The sequence below is a fragment of the Eschrichtius robustus genome, chromosome 16 (genome assembly GCF_028021215.1).
Source record: "Eschrichtius robustus isolate mEscRob2 chromosome 16, mEscRob2.pri, whole genome shotgun sequence".
In the NCBI taxonomy this organism is placed as follows: Eukaryota; Metazoa; Chordata; class Mammalia; order Artiodactyla; family Eschrichtiidae; genus Eschrichtius; species Eschrichtius robustus.
The window spans coordinates 77412492-77428210 of record NC_090839.1 but is presented as its reverse complement, the minus strand read 5'-3'; the positions used below and the strand labels follow the sequence as shown (position 1 = coordinate 77428210).

The window sequence follows — 15719 nt, the reverse complement described above, 5'->3', positions numbered from 1 at the left end:
GCCCCACCTGGTACCGCCCCTCCTTCTGGGGGCAGCTCAAATGGAGGCTAGAACAGCTGGCTTCCTGTCTGGGCTCTTCCTTGCAGCCTGGCATGTCTTACTGGTGGGCAGAGAAAGAAGAGCCTCCCTTTCCTGGGAGATATTTGGAGCTTAAATGGAAGTGCTGAAGGCATTCCCCAACATGGTGAGGGGAGGATCCCTGGGGACCATCTGAGCTTGGGTGGGAAGCTGGGGTACCTTCGAGAGGGTCCAGCTGGACGTCTCTGTGCTCACGGTTCCTCGGGGTGCTGTCGGGCCCCTCTGATTCCAAGTTCACTTGGCTGTCTAGATCACATCTAGGTCCCATCTGGCTCTGTCTAGGTTCGATCTGAGCTGCCTGCGATCTGTCTGCACAGAGTCTGGTCCGGTCTGAGCTGTCTGGTTTCTGTCGGGTCCTGTCTGCGATCTGCTCGGACCCTGTCGAGGCCCTGTGCACGCTCTTCTCTTTAGATCCCAAATGGCAATACCCCCCGCTAGACGCTGTGTGGATCCTATCTTGATTTCATTCAGGCTCTGGTCATGAGATTCTGTCTGAGTTTTGGCTCGGTTTTTTCTAGAAATCAGGGTGAACTGTTTTAAATTTCCATGGAGGCTGATTAGGGCCCCAGATGTAATTAAGCTTGATGGGCTCAGCTTTTGCCCTCAGACTTCTGTCTCGAGCAGAGTCTTGAGACTGGAGTTTGGAGCACTGGGGACCCCTTCCTAACCCCCCTTCCTCCTTCCCAGCTCTGAGTGAGTGTGCAGACTGGATGCTCAGAGAGGCTGGGAGAAGAGCCCCAGAGGGCCCTCCCGAATGTCCCTGGGGGCAGAGGGACCGCTGCACGTCTGTGTGTCCACATGTGTCGGCAGGCAGCTTTGCTGTGGGTCTGTGTGGGTGTCAGTGGGCCTATTTCTGTGTGCTTTGTGTGTCAGCCCTTCTGTCTATGTCACTGGCCTGTCTGGTGGCGGCAGTGGCGATGTGGGTGGGTAAATCCCTTGTGTCTCTGAGCCCTGGGGGTGGAGGGCTGAGCAGCTGCAGGTTGCAACTGGGAAATCCAAGCAAGTGAGAGTAGGTGGGTGTGAAGTTGGAAGAGGCTGGATGAAAGCAAGTGAATACATGGAGGAGAGTGGGGGGAGGGGAAGAGAGTGGGTGGGAGGAGGGAGGTCGGGGTGCTGTGTCTCTCATCCAGCCCTCCCCTGGCCGACTGCTTGCTTAACTTGGTGCCTGCCGCTGGCAGTGAAGTGACCTTGCATAGGGGACGTGGCTGGTCGTGTTGGAGGCTGGAGGGGAAGAAGAGGGAGCAAATTGAAGCCTGGCAGGAGCGGCTGGGGGGATGGTGGAGGGGGAGTCAGGCTCCTGGGACGCTATTCCAGACCCCTTCTCGCAGCCCAGAGCCAATTACTGCAAGGCTGACATTTAGCTGGTTGTTACAATATCGAAATACTTCCATACTGGTTGGTTAAAGCATCTGTCCAGAGCTCCACCCGCCTCCAGGGTGACTGCACTCACAGGACCACTTCTACTCCTGAAACGGTGCCTTTGGCTAATTCCCTCCAAGGTGTCCTTTGGGCTGTCAGGTACCCGGCCTCCGGGACTCTGTGCCACAAGACACCCAGTATTCGTTGTGACTGCTTGGTGCCCTGGCCCCCTGTATGTGACCCTTCCCAGGACCCCCGCTCTGAGCCCAGAGCTGGCAGCATCGGGATTGCGCACAGACTGCCTTTCTTTGCCTCCCAGGCGAAAGACAGCGATGATGAGGAGGAGGTGGTCCATGTGGACCGGGACCACTTCATGGATGAGTTCTTTGAACAGGTAACAGAACCTGGTCCCCAGCCAACAACTTCCTTCTCCCCGGCCCCCGGCCCCCACCCTGCTCTCTACTTCTCCATCCCCTTGGCCTTTTACCAACCCCTCTGGGTCTGGCCCGTTTCCCTGAACCCTGACTGAGCCCCCTGAATCCCTTTGTCTGGCCCGACGACTTGGCTGGGTATAGCCGATTTGCTGCCCCAGGTGGAAGAGATCCGGGGCTGCATTGAGAAGCTGTCAGAGGATGTGGAACAAGTGAAAAAACAGCATAGTGCCATCCTGGCCGCCCCCAACCCGGATGAGAGTAAGTGCTGCTGCTGGGTGGCTGGGGGCTGCGGGCAGGAGTCTGGGGTCCCACCCAGACATCTCACCCGCCCCTCCCCTCCCCTCAGAGACCAAACAGGAGCTGGAGGACCTCACTGCAGACATCAAGAAGACGGCCAACAAGGTTCGATCCAAGTTGAAAGGTGAGGAATGCCATCCCCTGCCTAAGGAGGAAAAAAACTCTGCCCTCCGTTGGACTAAACAGGCCTCTCTATGAGGAATGTCTACAGACTTCCAGGAGCCAGATTCCTGAACACTGAGAAAGCATAAAACCCGAGATTTCCCAACTTGCTCCAGATGCCTTGGAGAAAGATACAGATATGACAGGGAAATGAGAGAGAGGAGGCTTTCTGTCCAAATTGCATCTGAGCTCTGCTGCTTCCATCAGCAGGAAGGTCCACCAGGAAAATACAGTCTTCCAGGTGGTTTTAGTTTCATGAAGGCCTCATTTCTCCAGAACAGTTGCCGGACATAGCGCTAAGCACCCAGTAGGTGGGCTCAGCAAATGCTTCTGAATTGGTATCCTTAGCTCAGGACAGATTGGACTGTGCGGCTGACATCAGGGGCTGGCAAACTTTCAGGAGGGACTTGCCAAATGCTCATGTATTCACTCTAATTTAAGGACTTGGGTGCTGGTAATAACCACCTTCCCCCAAATCACTGTGGGTTGGGAACCTCCTTGTCTGCTGGTGCCAGGGGAATAGCAGTGTTACCGTGATGCTAATTTGTATGCTCATGGTAATTCAGCATCAAAAAACATTTGCCGAGCACCTTGAGGCACATTGCTGGGCTTTGGGGGAAAGGAGTCATGTCAGATGCCTGGCCCTGAGCACAATGACCTTGGTCCAGAGAGATGAGGACAGGGACTCCGTGCCCTCCTGGACTCAACGGGAGGCCATATGTGAGCCTCCAGTGCTGATCTGTAAGCCCTTTGCACTCAGGAGAGCGTGCTAGAAAGCAAAATGATCCAAACTGGGAGCACACTGATTGCAAATCCAGACAGAGGGAGCCCACTTGCATCACCAGCTCATTCTGGACAATACCCTACCCTCAGTTCCTCATCAGTACAGTAAGAACTACTAAAGCAATTTCAAAGCTAGATGTTTTTGTTGTTGTTGTTGTTTGTTTTTGTTTTTTGGTAGCAAAATCTTTTTTTCCTAAGTGAAATCTTACCCCAAATTCCAATACATACAACACATAAACGTCAGGCTGTTCTGGCTGACCTGGGGTTGGGAGACCCAGAGCCCTACCTGCCTAGCCTCCTCATCACTCCCAGCAACAGACCCCTCTGAGGTTCCTTCTCAGAAGCAGGGTTCTGCGGGACACAAGTTTAAAAATCCCTGGGCTCAGCAATTTCTTTGAGCCCATTGAGCTCTGACATGAACAGTCTTTATAAGACCATGAGGAGGGCTGTATGGTTTAGGAGTTCAGGAATAGACCAAGAAAGAAGCTAGGAAAAGTGGCAGAGGCTTAGAGAAGCTGACCCTCCAGAGCTCCAGAAAAAGAGAGATCATCTTCTTCTCCATCTTTCTCCAGCTCTGTGGTGGCATGAGCTCCGGCATTGTGTGTGACCTTGAATGAGTTGTTTTCTCTATTTCAACCTCAGTTTCTAGTCTGAAACCTGGACTGCTATCACTGAACTCCCAGGATTACTGTAAGAAGTCAATAAGACCCTGTAAAAGATCCCTTCCTCCTGGGCTTGGCCCCAGCCCCAAGTCTGACAACAGGGTCCCCGTCTGGGCCAGAGATTCCGACATTCCTGGGTGTGTGTTTCTGGACTTTTCCCATAATAGCTGGGCCAGAGCTGTCACTCACTCACTGGCCCGCCATCGCTGGCGGGGGAGCGTTGGGGTGCCATCCAGCACCGTACCTCCACCGCTGCCAGGAACGGAGAAGCAATGTTCTTGGGAGTGGCCTGGAGGCTCTTCCAGGTCTGAGAGGGCCTGGTGATTCATCCCTGCTGCATTTTCCGAGCACAGTAGATCTTACCCTCAAGCTCTTTTTTAGAAAATCTGAATAAGTGTGGGGAGTGCATGTTCTAGAAGCAGTAATCCCAGTTAATCTGTGTGCTTTTCCAGAACATCCTTTAGAAGTGGGGATTCCTGGGACAGGGATCACTTTGTAAGGCAGGGGGGGGAGCTGTTTTCTCTGTTGGAACATCCATCCACTTACCCTAGAATTTTCCAAGGAAAAGGCGGCCACTAGAACCTGACCCACTTGAAAGTGCTTGCCCTCAACCAGAAAATTCCCAGGGTGGGTTCCTGACCTTTTTCTGAGGCTGCAAAAAGCAGAGTTCTCCCGCCCCCCATACAGGGGATGTGGACTGCGGGGCTGGGCAGGAGTTACAGCTGTGGGACTTTCCAAGACACAATCCTTCCACCAGAACAAATAGCCCCCTTCTGTCTGGTGACCGACTGACCCTCAATGTCCCCTCCTACCTGGCTTCCAGACCCCCTCAAACATTGGTCCCTTTATTCGCTGGCCTCCTGCCTCCCCACCCTAGAGTCTTTACTGTCTGCCCTCGCCTGGGTATGACATCCGTTCACGGGCCTGGGGGGCCTGCCTCGGGGTGTCCACCCTTCATATGTCCCAGACCCCCGCCCCACATGCGCCGGGTCTCCCGCCCTCCCGTCACTGCGTCCTCTCTCCCGCAGCGATCGAGCAAAGCATTGAACAGGAGGAGGGGCTGAATCGTTCCTCTGCGGACCTGCGCATCCGCAAGACCCAGGTAGGAGGCAGCGGCCAGGCACGGTCAGGGTCGGGGCCGGGACCAAACCGCACTGGACCGGACAGGGGAGGGGCCCAGGCTGGAGCCCTGCCTGTTGGGCGTGGGCGGGCCAGAGCAGGCACTAGCGTGGGGCGTGGCCAAGGGGGAGCCTGGGCAGGGGCGGGGCTTGGGGCGGGACTACAGCGGAGGTCGGAACCCGGCTACATCCCAGAGCCCTAGCCCGGCCTTGGCTGGCTTGGGCGTAGGATGGGGGTGCTGGGGTACGGGACTGCACACTTGCGAGGGCTTGGGATCGTGGCACGAGCTGAAGAAGGGGCCGTAGGCTAACTCAGCCCCTCCCGCCCACTCCATCCCTCCACGGTCTCTGCTCCCTGCCTCCTGATGTGTCTGTACCCCGCACCGCAGCACTCCACACTCTCCCGGAAGTTCGTGGAGGTAATGACTGAATATAACGCGACCCAGTCCAAGTACCGGGACCGCTGCAAGGACCGGATCCAGAGGCAGCTGGAGATCAGTGCGTGTGACATCTCTCCCCCGCAAACTCCCCAGACCTGTCCCATACTCCTTCCAGGCCCTTCCCCTCCGTGGAGGGGACTCGTGGCCTGAGGCCGGATGGGAGGGTGGGCTCCCGGGTCCCTGCCACATCCCACCACCTTAGGTGTCCAGGCTGGCCCAGTCCCTGAGCAGGGAGTCCTTTCTCCCCACAGCTGGAAGGACCACGACCAACGAAGAACTGGAAGACATGCTGGAGAGTGGGAAGTTGGCCATCTTCACTGACGATGTGAGCCCCGCGTGGGGGTGGGGTCTGTTTTTGGAAAGCATTCGCCTTTCCTCCCCAAGCGTAGGCTGAACTCAAGGTCCTAAGTCCGCCCTGAAATAACAAACATCGGGAAGTCTGAACCTGGAACTGGGGAATTCCATGGGGGCAGAGCAGGAAGTACCCTCATAAAAATGGCAAACAGTAAGGTGCCAGGCACCCTTCTAAGCACTGAACGTATTTACATTTACCTACTAAACTCATTTAATCCTCACCACAAGCCTCTGAGGGAGTCGTGTTTCACAGATGAGGTAATCTGATCCAAAAAGGTTAAATGACTTGCCGAGGTCACACAGCTACAGGCAGAGCAAGGATCTGAATCTGCAGTCAGGACTCTTCAGTGCTAAGATACACTTCTCCCTAGTGATGCGGGTCATTTCACCAAGTGACTAATTTGCCTACATTTTGAAGGTTTTCTAAATAATCAGTTTTAGTTTTGCTGAAGTTTTGCACACTGCCCTGCGCTTGTCATCTTATATGTGAAAGAGATGGGCTTTCCCCAACTGTAGTTCTTCTTTCTCTTTCTTGACTTCTGCCCTGGCTGACAGGTTCTGTCTCCCTTTCTGCTTCTGGTGGCAAAATGACTCTGGTTTAGGTTTCTAGACCAGCATTAAAGTACGTTCAGTGACTGTCTAGCAGTTTTCAGCAAATTGTTATTTAGAGAATTGATCTTTGTTAAATTAGCTTTGAGCAAATTTATAATGGGCCAGTTAGCCTGGAGCCCTCCCAAACAGCTCTGCCCAGGCTGTCAGTCTGTCTGAGAGTGGAGGGAAACCTGGTGAGTGGTTCTAAGGGCATAGAGCTGATCCCTGCCTGTTAACCCACCATCATTACAATGCAGGGTGGTCGGTACCTTGCCTGAGGGCTGAACAAGATGCAGACAGGCCCTAAGGTAGTAGTTAACGTCTAGGGTCGGGAAAGGCTTCCTGGGGGAGGTGGCATTGAGTTGTGTGCCTTAAGAGACAGGGAGCATTTGGACACGGGGAGGTGGGTAAAGGACATTCCAGACAAAGGGGACAGACTGAGCAAAAACAGGGAGAGTGGACCACTTGCCAAAGAGCCATTGGATGATTTGGGCTCTTAGGATTTAGGGAGATGAGGACAGAAAGGGAGATGGGGCCTTGACTGCTAAGGTAAAGGTGTGTAGCCTGTGGATGCGGGGGAGCCTTGGAGGGCTTTAGAGCAGAAGAGTGGCTGGATGTGGTCTAAACAGTGAGTGGTTTGGAAAGTGAGTGGTCTGGCTTCCGTGGGGAGGAGGTATATCTGACTGTGGGTTAGAGTCTCTCTCCCACTGACTCTTGAGGGCTGCAGAGCATTTCCTTATTATTTCTCCCCCGGCCCGTATCATGGGGGCTCCAGGGCACACTGCCTTCTCATCTGGGCCTCCTTTTCTGCTTGCCACTCTCTGCTGTGCCCCCTTCCATTATCCTGTCTGCCTTTGACCAGATGGTGACCCCCAATCCTGATAGGGGTCCAGGACCCCGTCTCCCTTCCCAGGGCCTCCCTGGTGTGTGTGATAGAGACAGCCCTGGGCTGAGATGGCGGGCTCAGGGCAAGTTTTCCTTCTTGTAATTTAACAAATGTCTCTTTAGTGCTTCCTGTGTGCCAGGTACTATTCTAATTGATACACACATAATCATTCACTTAATCTTCACACAACCTTGTGAGGTGTGAAGTATCCGCATTTTCTAGGTGGGGAAACTGAGGCCTGAAGAGGTTAAACAATTTGCCCATGGTTACAGCTAGTAAATGCCAGCCAGGTTCGAACCCAGATGCTCTGGCTGCAGAACCCAAGCTCTTCTGGGAGTGAAGGGTGGTCTGTAGCTCTCCTCGCTCTTCCCCCCGCCCCTCCCCTTTCACCCTAGATCAAAATGGACTCACAGATGACAAAGCAGGCGCTGAACGAAATCGAGACGAGGCACAACGAGATCATCAAACTGGAAACCAGCATCCGTGAGCTGCACGACATGTTTGTGGACATGGCCATGCTCGTGGAGAGCCAGGTACTGCCTCTGCCACAGCCCTCGGGGAACCTCACCCAGGTCCCCGGGATCCCCTCTTCCAGCCCAGCTTCCACCCCGTCCTATGCGTGTGTCCTCCGCAGGGCGAAATGATTGACCGCATTGAGTACAACGTGGAACATTCCGTGGACTACGTGGAGCGAGCCGTGTCTGACACCAAGAAAGCTGTGAAATATCAGAGCAAGGCCCGGAGGGTGAGCCGGGGCAGGCGGGCCTGCGGAGTAGGTGGGCTGGAGCCGAGCGGGCGGGGCTGGGCTCAGGCCAGGGTCGAGGTGAGTGATGAAATCCCGCGAGAGGCCTTATCTCTGGTTCTGACCTCTTCCTTTTTCTGTTTTCTCTCCCCTCTTCTTTTTCCTCACATCCTCCTCCCCATCTGTCTGTCGGTTTGTCTGTCTCTTTACCTCTCTGTCTCTCCGTCTCCTCCCTCCCTATCGCCCTTCCTGCCTACAGAAGAAAATCATGATCATCATTTGCTGTGTGGTGCTGGGGGTGGTCTTGGCGTCATCCATTGGGGGGACGCTGGGCTTGTAGGCCCCCCACCCCTATCCCTCCCAGACCCTTCCCCACCACATCGGGAGCAATACCCCCACCACCCCTTCACTCCATCCCCTGCTCCAGGCTCACCCTCAAGACAGACCCGGGCAGCACCCGCAACCTTTACCGCCCGTCAGACCCTGGAGTCCCTGGACCTCCCCCCGCCATGGACCACCCCCTGCCCCCGCACGTAGATAGCAGCAGGCGTGATTACACGTGCACACCAACATGCATGCCGCCGGCACATGCTCAAGACGTGTGGACACCCCAGCGTGTGTGTGTGTGTGTATGTGTGTAGATGTGTGTAGAAGCACCAAATCGCCCTTTTTGCCCCCCACCTCAAGTCTGTGTGTTGTCTGAGCTTTCCCCCTTCCCCTGGGTTGTTGTGTAGACTGTGGCCGGGTGTGACACAGCAGCCATCAAGCCCCACTCTTCTGTCTTCTGTGAATAGGGGTGTGTGTGTGTGTGTGTGTGTGTGTGTGTGTGGCGCCACAGATCCGTGGACACACAGTTTGCGTACATGGAATTTTGTGTTTGAGTGTTCAAATCCAATGTAACAGCCCCTCCTCCACTGACACCCCCCTCCCCCATGTCTGCTACAGATGGGGCAGGTTGTGAGTGTACAGAGGCTCACACTAACATTCCCAGAGGATCCAGGCACAATACACACACAGGCCATGGCAGACACCCCAGCGTGATGTTGAGCAAACCCTCCTGGCTTAGTCACCCTGGGACTGACATGTCCTGGGGAACATGTGTGTGTGTGTGGAGTTCACTCGAGGCGAGTGGAAGCATGCACGTGTCAATAACCTAGCTCGGCCTGTATATCCATGTGCATTTCCCCCAACAGGGGATGTGAGGGACGTGTTTGTGTGTGTGTGTGTGTGTGTGTGTGTGTCTAGGATGTGCCTGAAGTGTCAGTAGGTCTTCTCCTGAGACAGAGCCCTCCACATTTTGCACTGGACACCTGTTTTGGGTGGGCACAGAAATCTATATTTCTACGCTATCTAGAGTACACCTGCGTGAGTGTGTGTGTGTGTGTGTAGAGGATTTCTGCGTAGTGTGTTTTTACCCTCCTGTGTATTATACACACACACGTTTACCTTCAAGGACCTGTGCCCCATCCAGGTTTGTCTATCCAGATTATTTGCCTCCTCCCTTTCTCCCCAGAGCTGCTGGCCGCTATCTGATGTGGCCACACACTGCTACATCAACATCATGCAACTGCAGCTTCCTGCCCTGCGTGGTCGGATCCCCTGTGCATACATGCCCACATGCTTATCTTTCTCGGTCAAATAAGCCTGCACGTGTGGAAGCTGGGACACCTCAGTGTGCTCCCACCCGCCACGGCAGATGAGGCCACACCCAGGCACACACATGCACACAGGAGCCTGGCGTACGCTGACGCTGGCACGGTGCCTGTTCAGGCGGGCACTCGTTTGCACATGAATGCCTCCCAGATGGGCTATTGATGGGAAACATTACTGATCACGGGAATGTCAAGGGCTGCCCCAGGCTCTCAGAAATGAGAACATTCTTGAGCACTAACCTCAGAACTGAGAGAGGCCAGCGATGGTCCCCACCGCCCCATCTGATGCTCTGGCCTTTGCCTCAGGAACCTTGGATTTAGGGAACTGTTTATTTCAGACGTACTGGAGTGGGCTAAGTCCTGGGGCCCATGCCCTGGACACATCTCCTGCTGAAATGTCACCAATAGCTGTTCCCCTGCAGGCTGAGACTGAGGGTGGGACACGGTCCTGAGTTTCTGATGGTGAGGAAGCGGCCGACTCCTCCCTTGCGACGTAGACAACATATGCATGCGTGGGTTTGTGTGTTGGGTGGCAGGTGGGAGGTATGTGGGCAAAGGACAGTGTTAGAAGCCTCCCACTCCACTGGCCCAGGAACATGGCCCCACATATACAGGATTGAACACACAAGTACAGGAATGCGCCCTGCCTTGGGGTCCGACATCCGTGTGCACAGGGTGGAGGACTTTGGTGTGTGTGCAGATCGTTTCCTGGAGTCCCTCTTCATGTGAAGCGTGTCTGTGTGAGAGAGAGACAGTGCAGATGTGACCTTCTGGAACATAGTACCCCACTCCCACCCCAGCTCAGATAGCCAGCCTCTTCCCTACCTGGCTGGGCCCTGCCTGTGTGTGGCCAATATATATATGTAACCCCCAAGGTGGGCTGTCCATTCCCACAGTGCCCTTTGTCAGGACAGGAAGTTTGCCCCCCCGTATCTGACTGCAGCCCTCCTGCTCCCACTCAGGCTTCTTTGGGGACGTCAGAGCAGGCCCCAGCACCCCACCACCCCATCCTTTTTCCTTCCTGCCGTCCAGCCAGGGTACCCTTTCATACCAGGTGTTTCTGGAATTCCCACAGCCTTGGGGCCACAAGGAGAAGGGTGGAGCCATGGCTGGAGTGATGCAACTGCCTCCTTGACTGGTGTTAGGCCCGTAGCTGCCCATCTCCGGGCCTCAGATGGACCAGAGCATCCCTGAGGGTCTGTTCTGCCCCAGGTTCTCTAAGTCCCACACATCACATGATGTGTTTGCTTGTTGGCTGCCGTGTCTGTATGTGTCCTGGAATGTTGTCTGGGGGCTGGTGTCTTTTGCATGTTCTCAGACAAGTGTGTGCTGCCCGCCCGCCAAGCACCTACAACCATCAAGCCCCTGTGTGCCCCGTGGGTGGTCCCGGACCTGGCCAGGGCTCGCTGCTTCCCCTCCCCCTTTCTCCCTCCCCCTGCCTCTCACGAAGCACACTGCGTGTCCGTCCCATGTGCCTGTGGGTTGATGCACGCTCTTGCCACGCCTCGAGCGTGCGTACATGATGTGTTCTATGCATTCACCCTGCCCCACCCCCAGCCTGCCCCACAGAGGACGAGATGGGTGGCCCCCGGCTCCCTCCTCCCCCACCCGCCCCCTGCCTGCTGTGCAGCCGTGTGCGTTGGCGTGTTTCTGTGTGTCGCTGGCGTGTCACGTGATATAGCCGTGTTTGCTGACATGAGCCCCTGCCCCTTCTGTTTCTCCTTTGGTTTCTAGAGCTCTTTCCCTCTCCTCCCCAGAGGGAACAGGACTCCTGGGGCCTGGCTGTGGGCCCAGAGCCAGGCCACCCTCTCCTGTTAGCCCTCAGAGTCCCATTTCTCTCTATTGGTGACCAAGTTGCAAATGGATAAAACACAGGAAAATTCTGCCCCCCTCCCAGCCCTGCATGTCCTGTCCGCAGAGCCCCTCACCCCCACCCCGGGCCGGGTCGGGCCCCGTGGGACGGGAGAAATAGCAACCAATCCAACAGCGGGCGTGCTGTGTGCTCACTTCCTTCTGTCCCCACACGGGACGGGCGCCGTGGGGAGTGGGAGGCATGGTGGGAGGCGGGTGTGGGAGCTGGACAGGTGGATGGACACGGGCTTGGAGAAGGAGTTTTAATCCAGGGCTTGGACTGGTACAGCATTACTGGGGCATCCTCAGGCAGAGATCAAACAGTGTTGCAGGAACTGATTTGGGTAGAGGGGTGGCAAGAGGTGAAAATACACAGATTTCCTCAGCCTTCGTTGAAGAGAATTAAAAGATAAATGTCCAAAGGTAATAAATGTTTTAAAATAATGGGACTATGACCCCCAAGGAGGGACAAAGGTGGTGGGAGGGGCCAGAAAGCATCTTCACTCTGAATCCGGGTCTGAGGATCACACCTGGATATCCGAGGTCCAACACGAGGCCCTGTGGAACTTCTACCCACTTCCTGCTTGAAAAGCCAGAAATGGGATGGGACCGTTGAGAACGTCAGGGGAATCAGACCCTCGCCAACCAGCCGTCAGGCCTGGGTTGAGAGTGAAGACACACTTGCTCCAAAACCCTGCCCTAGAACTGAGGGGTATTAGGACACAGGCTCAAGGCTCATGAATTACAACGTGGAGAGCTCTAGGACAGCCAGTCTGGCACCAGACCCCTCCTCCGGCTCTAGAATGCAGCCTTCCCTCCCCACCAGGGTCTGAGGGCTCTGGACCTGGATGGCTGTGCCATGCTGGCCTCCAGGCCCAGCTCCACCGTCACTGGGCTGAGCCCTCCATGGCCTGCACCCAGCGGATGGTGCGGGTCCGGCTCTCCTCCCAGGAGAACGGGGGCTCATAGCCAAAATGGCGCCGAGCCTTGTCGGTGCTGACGGTGAAGGTGGTGTTGGCCATAGCCAGCGTGTAGGGGTTGAGCAGGGGCGCATAGAGCAGCAGCGGCCGCAGCAGCCACTGCAGCAGGACATTGAGGGCAGCCAGAAACACCAGCAGCCAGTAGGGCAACAGTGGGCGGGTGCCCACCAGCCGGAGTCCACAGGGGCCCAGGAACTCCATGTTGAAGTCCTCATAGCTCTTGTAGGGTGAGTTGTCATAGCAGAAGTACACCTGGCCACCCATGAGCGCAGCTCGGTGCTCTAGCTCCCGGGCCACCAGCACGTGCATCCAGGCCACGTTACCTGTGGGTACGGGGGGGAGAGGGGGTGCCGAGGAGAGAACCAGGGGCGGATATGTCCTTGAGTGCCCTTGCAACCATGTAGATACTGCTCTCTTCTGGGCCAGGGCGTGGACAAGCCACCCCGTCCTTGGGCCCACGTAGATGCTGCCCACATAACTACGGGCCTGCTGAAGGCTGCTTTCTCCCAGGCCCCTGTAGCCATTTACTCTCCCAGGCCAGCCTATGTGGATGCTATTCCTTCTTCTGTTAGTCCTGGGCAGGTGCTCCCCCTCTCCTCTCCTGGGAAGATGCTGCTTACAAAACTGCAGCCCTTTCCTCAGCCTATGACATGGTATTGACCTCAGCCTTCCCAGCTGGCACGGACACTGTTTTCTCTGTGGCCCCTGCAGACGAGGCCCACATATCAGAGTCAGCTCTGGCCCATGTACAGACCATCCTTTTTTAGCCAGAGTACAGAACAAACCCTCGCCCCAGAACCTGTGGGTCCTGCCCTGTTTTTTTAGCCTCCCCCAACGCCTAGCCCCGGCCTCACCCACGTAGACCCGGCCGTGCTCCACAGAGGCTGGAATGGCCCGGAAGAGCCGACCCCCCAGGCGCAGGCCCTGGTGGTAGAAGTCCCTCATGATCTGGTGGCCTTCGCCGTAGATACCGGTGGGACGCAGGGCACATGTCACGAGGGGCAACCCCCCGAGGACCTGGGGGCAAAAGGCAGGCACTGCTAAGACCTAGGACCTGGTGGTTTGCCCTCTGCCCTGATCTCCTCAAGCTGGAGATGGAAGGAATCCAGGGCAGGATGCAGAGGAGCCCACAGTAAGAAACAAATGAACAAACAAAAAACCAGGGGCTGCCCTGGTGGTCCCGTGGTTAAGACTCTGCCCTTCCACCGCAGGGGGCTGGGGTTCGATTCCCTGGTGGGGGAACTAAGATCCCGCATGCCGTGCAGTGCGGCCAAAAGGGAAAAAAAAAGAAGGAGCCCACAGGCCCTGGCTCTGCCTCTGCCTGGCAGCCCTTTCCGCCCCCGTCTCCTACATCTCATCTTCTCCAGTCTCACCTTCCTCCCATTGGCTTCCAGGACGAGCTGCTCAGCTAGGGCCTTGCTGCGAGGATAGGGGTGTCTGTGTACTGCTTCGTATGGGGTATTCTCATTGCCCCTAGTCAGGGGAGAGCGAAGATTCTTAATGCTGAGGGGAGATGGGGCCCTTGAAGTATTGGGGGAACGTCAGCTCACCTGTAAAAGGGCTGGCCTTTGATGTTGGGACCCACAACTTCCATGCTGCTTGTGTAGACCAGGAAGCGTGTTCCGGCCTGCACACAAGCCTCAATCACATTCCTCGTGCCTGCGGGAAGGCGGGGGTGTATCCAAGCTGAAGCTTCCTCCCCCTCTGTGTCTTTCCCCTCCCCATCCCAAAGCTGGATAAGGACACGTGCCTTCTTTCCCCAGGCCCAGGGAGAACCACAGCAGGTCAGTGAGGGCCGGCCTGCCATGACAGGGGCAGAAGTGTCCACAGGACAGATTGTCACAGGAGAATCACAGAGGTCAAGGTCAAAGAGGGGGGCAGGAAACAAACAGCCAAGATCAGGCCATGTGCCAGGGAGTATTGAGGACATTGTCAGAACAGGTAAGGAGCATCTCACCCTGCACGTTGACCTCATGGATGGTCTCAGGACTGGTTTTCCCAAACACATCCACCAGCCCAGCTGTGTGGATGACCACGTGGGCTCCGGCCACAGCTGCTGCCACCTCGTGGGCCTGGGTCACGTCCCCCTGGATGGCAGTCACCTGCACGGGCCCTGGGAGTGGGTAGGGGCAGCCAGAGGCAATGTCAGAGCTGAGGCTGTCAGCCAGCTGCTGGGTTCGGCCCACACCCTTGGGAGCCACATTTTCCCGGTGTGACTCATTCATCCTATCCATTCGCACTGGAGAACATAACAGGCATCATCTTTTCCACAAGGAAGGGAGTCCACACCCTCCCCCGCCCCCACCCCGTCCCCACCAGTCACCTGTCTTCAGCTCCTCCAGCCAGGGACCCAGGTGTAGGTCAAAGATGCGCAGCTCACGGAGCTGGGGTTCCTGCTGCAGCAGCATGCGGACCACATGTTCCCCCAGGAAGCCACAGCCACCTGTGACCAGGTACACCAGCTTCTGGGCTTGTGCAGAGTCTGCCATGCCTGGCTGGGGAAAGAGACACTGGCGCGCCTGGGTTGTCAGCCGCCAGCTGCCCCAGCACCAGCGGCCCCGTTACTCCTAGGAGGGGCCCCTGGCTTAGTGGCCTGGAGCAGTGACACAGGGGCCAGAGCTGTTTCTGGAGGCTGTAGCTGTCGCTGCAGTGGCCAGGCTACCTGCCCTCTGACCCTGCCAGCTGCAGTTACCAAGATAAGGGGGAGGGCTTGGCGTGCAGGAAGGGGTCAGGGTTTGAGGTGGAGGGAGAGGTTCTGGGACAAAAAACGAAGGGTGGTTGGCAGGGAGCTGGGGAGGCAGGGTAGAGGAAGGCGAAAAGGGCTGGGACTGGGGGAAGGGACCCCCGGGCCCTGGCATCACCACTGCCTACCTGCAGCCACGGTCCCAGGCCGCCCAAACCGGCCACCGGAGGCCGTCTTCTATAGTCTCCTGGGCCAGCGACACACCGTCCCCTTCCGCTTGCTCCTCCTCCCTCCTGGCCCATTCCAGGAACAGAGGCCAGCCCAGCCTCCACCTCTCCGCCCCCCACACTCTTCCCACAGGGCACCCTCTGGTGGCCGCTCCGGGCTGCACTGGCATCTGGTTCCAGCAAAACTTGGGCAAGGGGGATGGGGGAGCCAGAACCTGCCGGGTGGGTGCTGAGTAGGGGTTTCAGCCACAGAATGGAGCAGGCAGGGTGACCTCACTCCCGGTGCATGATATCAGCCTTTCCCTCTTGCTGGATTTCCCAGGAGGCCAGAAGCCCAGCAGCAGCTGTGGTTTTGGGAAGGGAAGGGAGGCCTGACCTTGGCCCCACACTGGCTGGCCTTGGCGGGGGATTTCTGGATGG

General features: G+C 56.6%; 2 protein-coding genes across 10 annotated transcripts in view; one reads left to right on the top strand and one right to left on the bottom strand.

Moving 5' to 3' along the window:
* The window catches only part of STX1B (syntaxin 1B), a 33546-nt gene extending 21943 nt beyond the window's left edge, over positions 1-11603 (top strand). For 2 of the 6 annotated variants that reach the window (XM_068565480.1, XM_068565475.1), the window contains exons 2-10: positions 1757-1831; positions 2030-2129; positions 2218-2292; positions 4804-4877; positions 5283-5391; positions 5585-5658; positions 7560-7697; positions 7799-7909; positions 8334-11601. In XM_068565480.1, the coding sequence (XP_068421581.1) occupies positions 1811-1831; positions 2030-2129; positions 2218-2292; positions 4804-4877; positions 5283-5391; positions 5585-5658; positions 7560-7697; positions 7799-7909; positions 8334-8447 (816 nt within the window). In that variant the 5' untranslated portion in view covers positions 1757-1810 and the 3' untranslated portion in view covers positions 8448-11601. Of the gene's footprint in view, positions 1-1756; positions 1832-2029; positions 2130-2217; positions 2293-4803; positions 4878-5282; positions 5392-5584; positions 5659-7559; positions 7698-7798; positions 7910-8165 lie in introns of all 6 variants that reach the window. The other 4 variants (XM_068565478.1, XM_068565477.1, XM_068565479.1 and 1 more) reach the window with 4 other exon arrangements.
* Positions 11604-11658: 55 nt separating this feature from the next.
* Positions 11659-15360, bottom strand: HSD3B7 (hydroxy-delta-5-steroid dehydrogenase, 3 beta- and steroid delta-isomerase 7). Of its 4 annotated transcripts, none has more exons than XM_068565472.1 (7): positions 15261-15360; positions 14713-14899; positions 14347-14502; positions 13940-14048; positions 13763-13862; positions 13244-13406; positions 11659-12712 (listed from the first exon to the last, which is right to left on the bottom strand). In XM_068565472.1, the coding sequence occupies exons 2-7, from the start codon at positions 14876-14878 to the stop codon at positions 12297-12299; spliced, it is 1110 nt and encodes a 369-aa protein (XP_068421573.1). In that variant the 5' UTR covers positions 14879-14899; positions 15261-15360; the 3' UTR covers positions 11659-12296. The 4 variants fall into 4 exon arrangements, with proteins under 4 accessions (XP_068421573.1, XP_068421574.1, XP_068421572.1 ...); XM_068565473.1 differs by having other exon boundaries at positions 14713-14884; XM_068565471.1 differs by having other exon boundaries at positions 14713-14880.
* Positions 15361-15719: the final 359 nt, after the last annotated feature.

Excerpts from the sequence above, each read along its gene's own strand:
- HSD3B7 (XM_068565472.1), bottom strand. The coding sequence starts at position 14,878 with ATGGCAGACTCTGCACAAGCCCAGAAGCTGGTGTACCTGGTCACAGGT. Across the intron at positions 14,503-14,712 it reads GCTGGAGGAGCTGAAGACAG|GGCCCGTGCAGGTGACTGCC; the intron begins GTGACTGGTGGG and ends ACCCACTCCCAG. Across the intron at positions 12,713-13,243 it reads GCACGGCCGGGTCTACGTGG|GTAACGTGGCCTGGATGCAC; the intron begins GTGAGGCCGGGG and ends CCGTACCCACAG.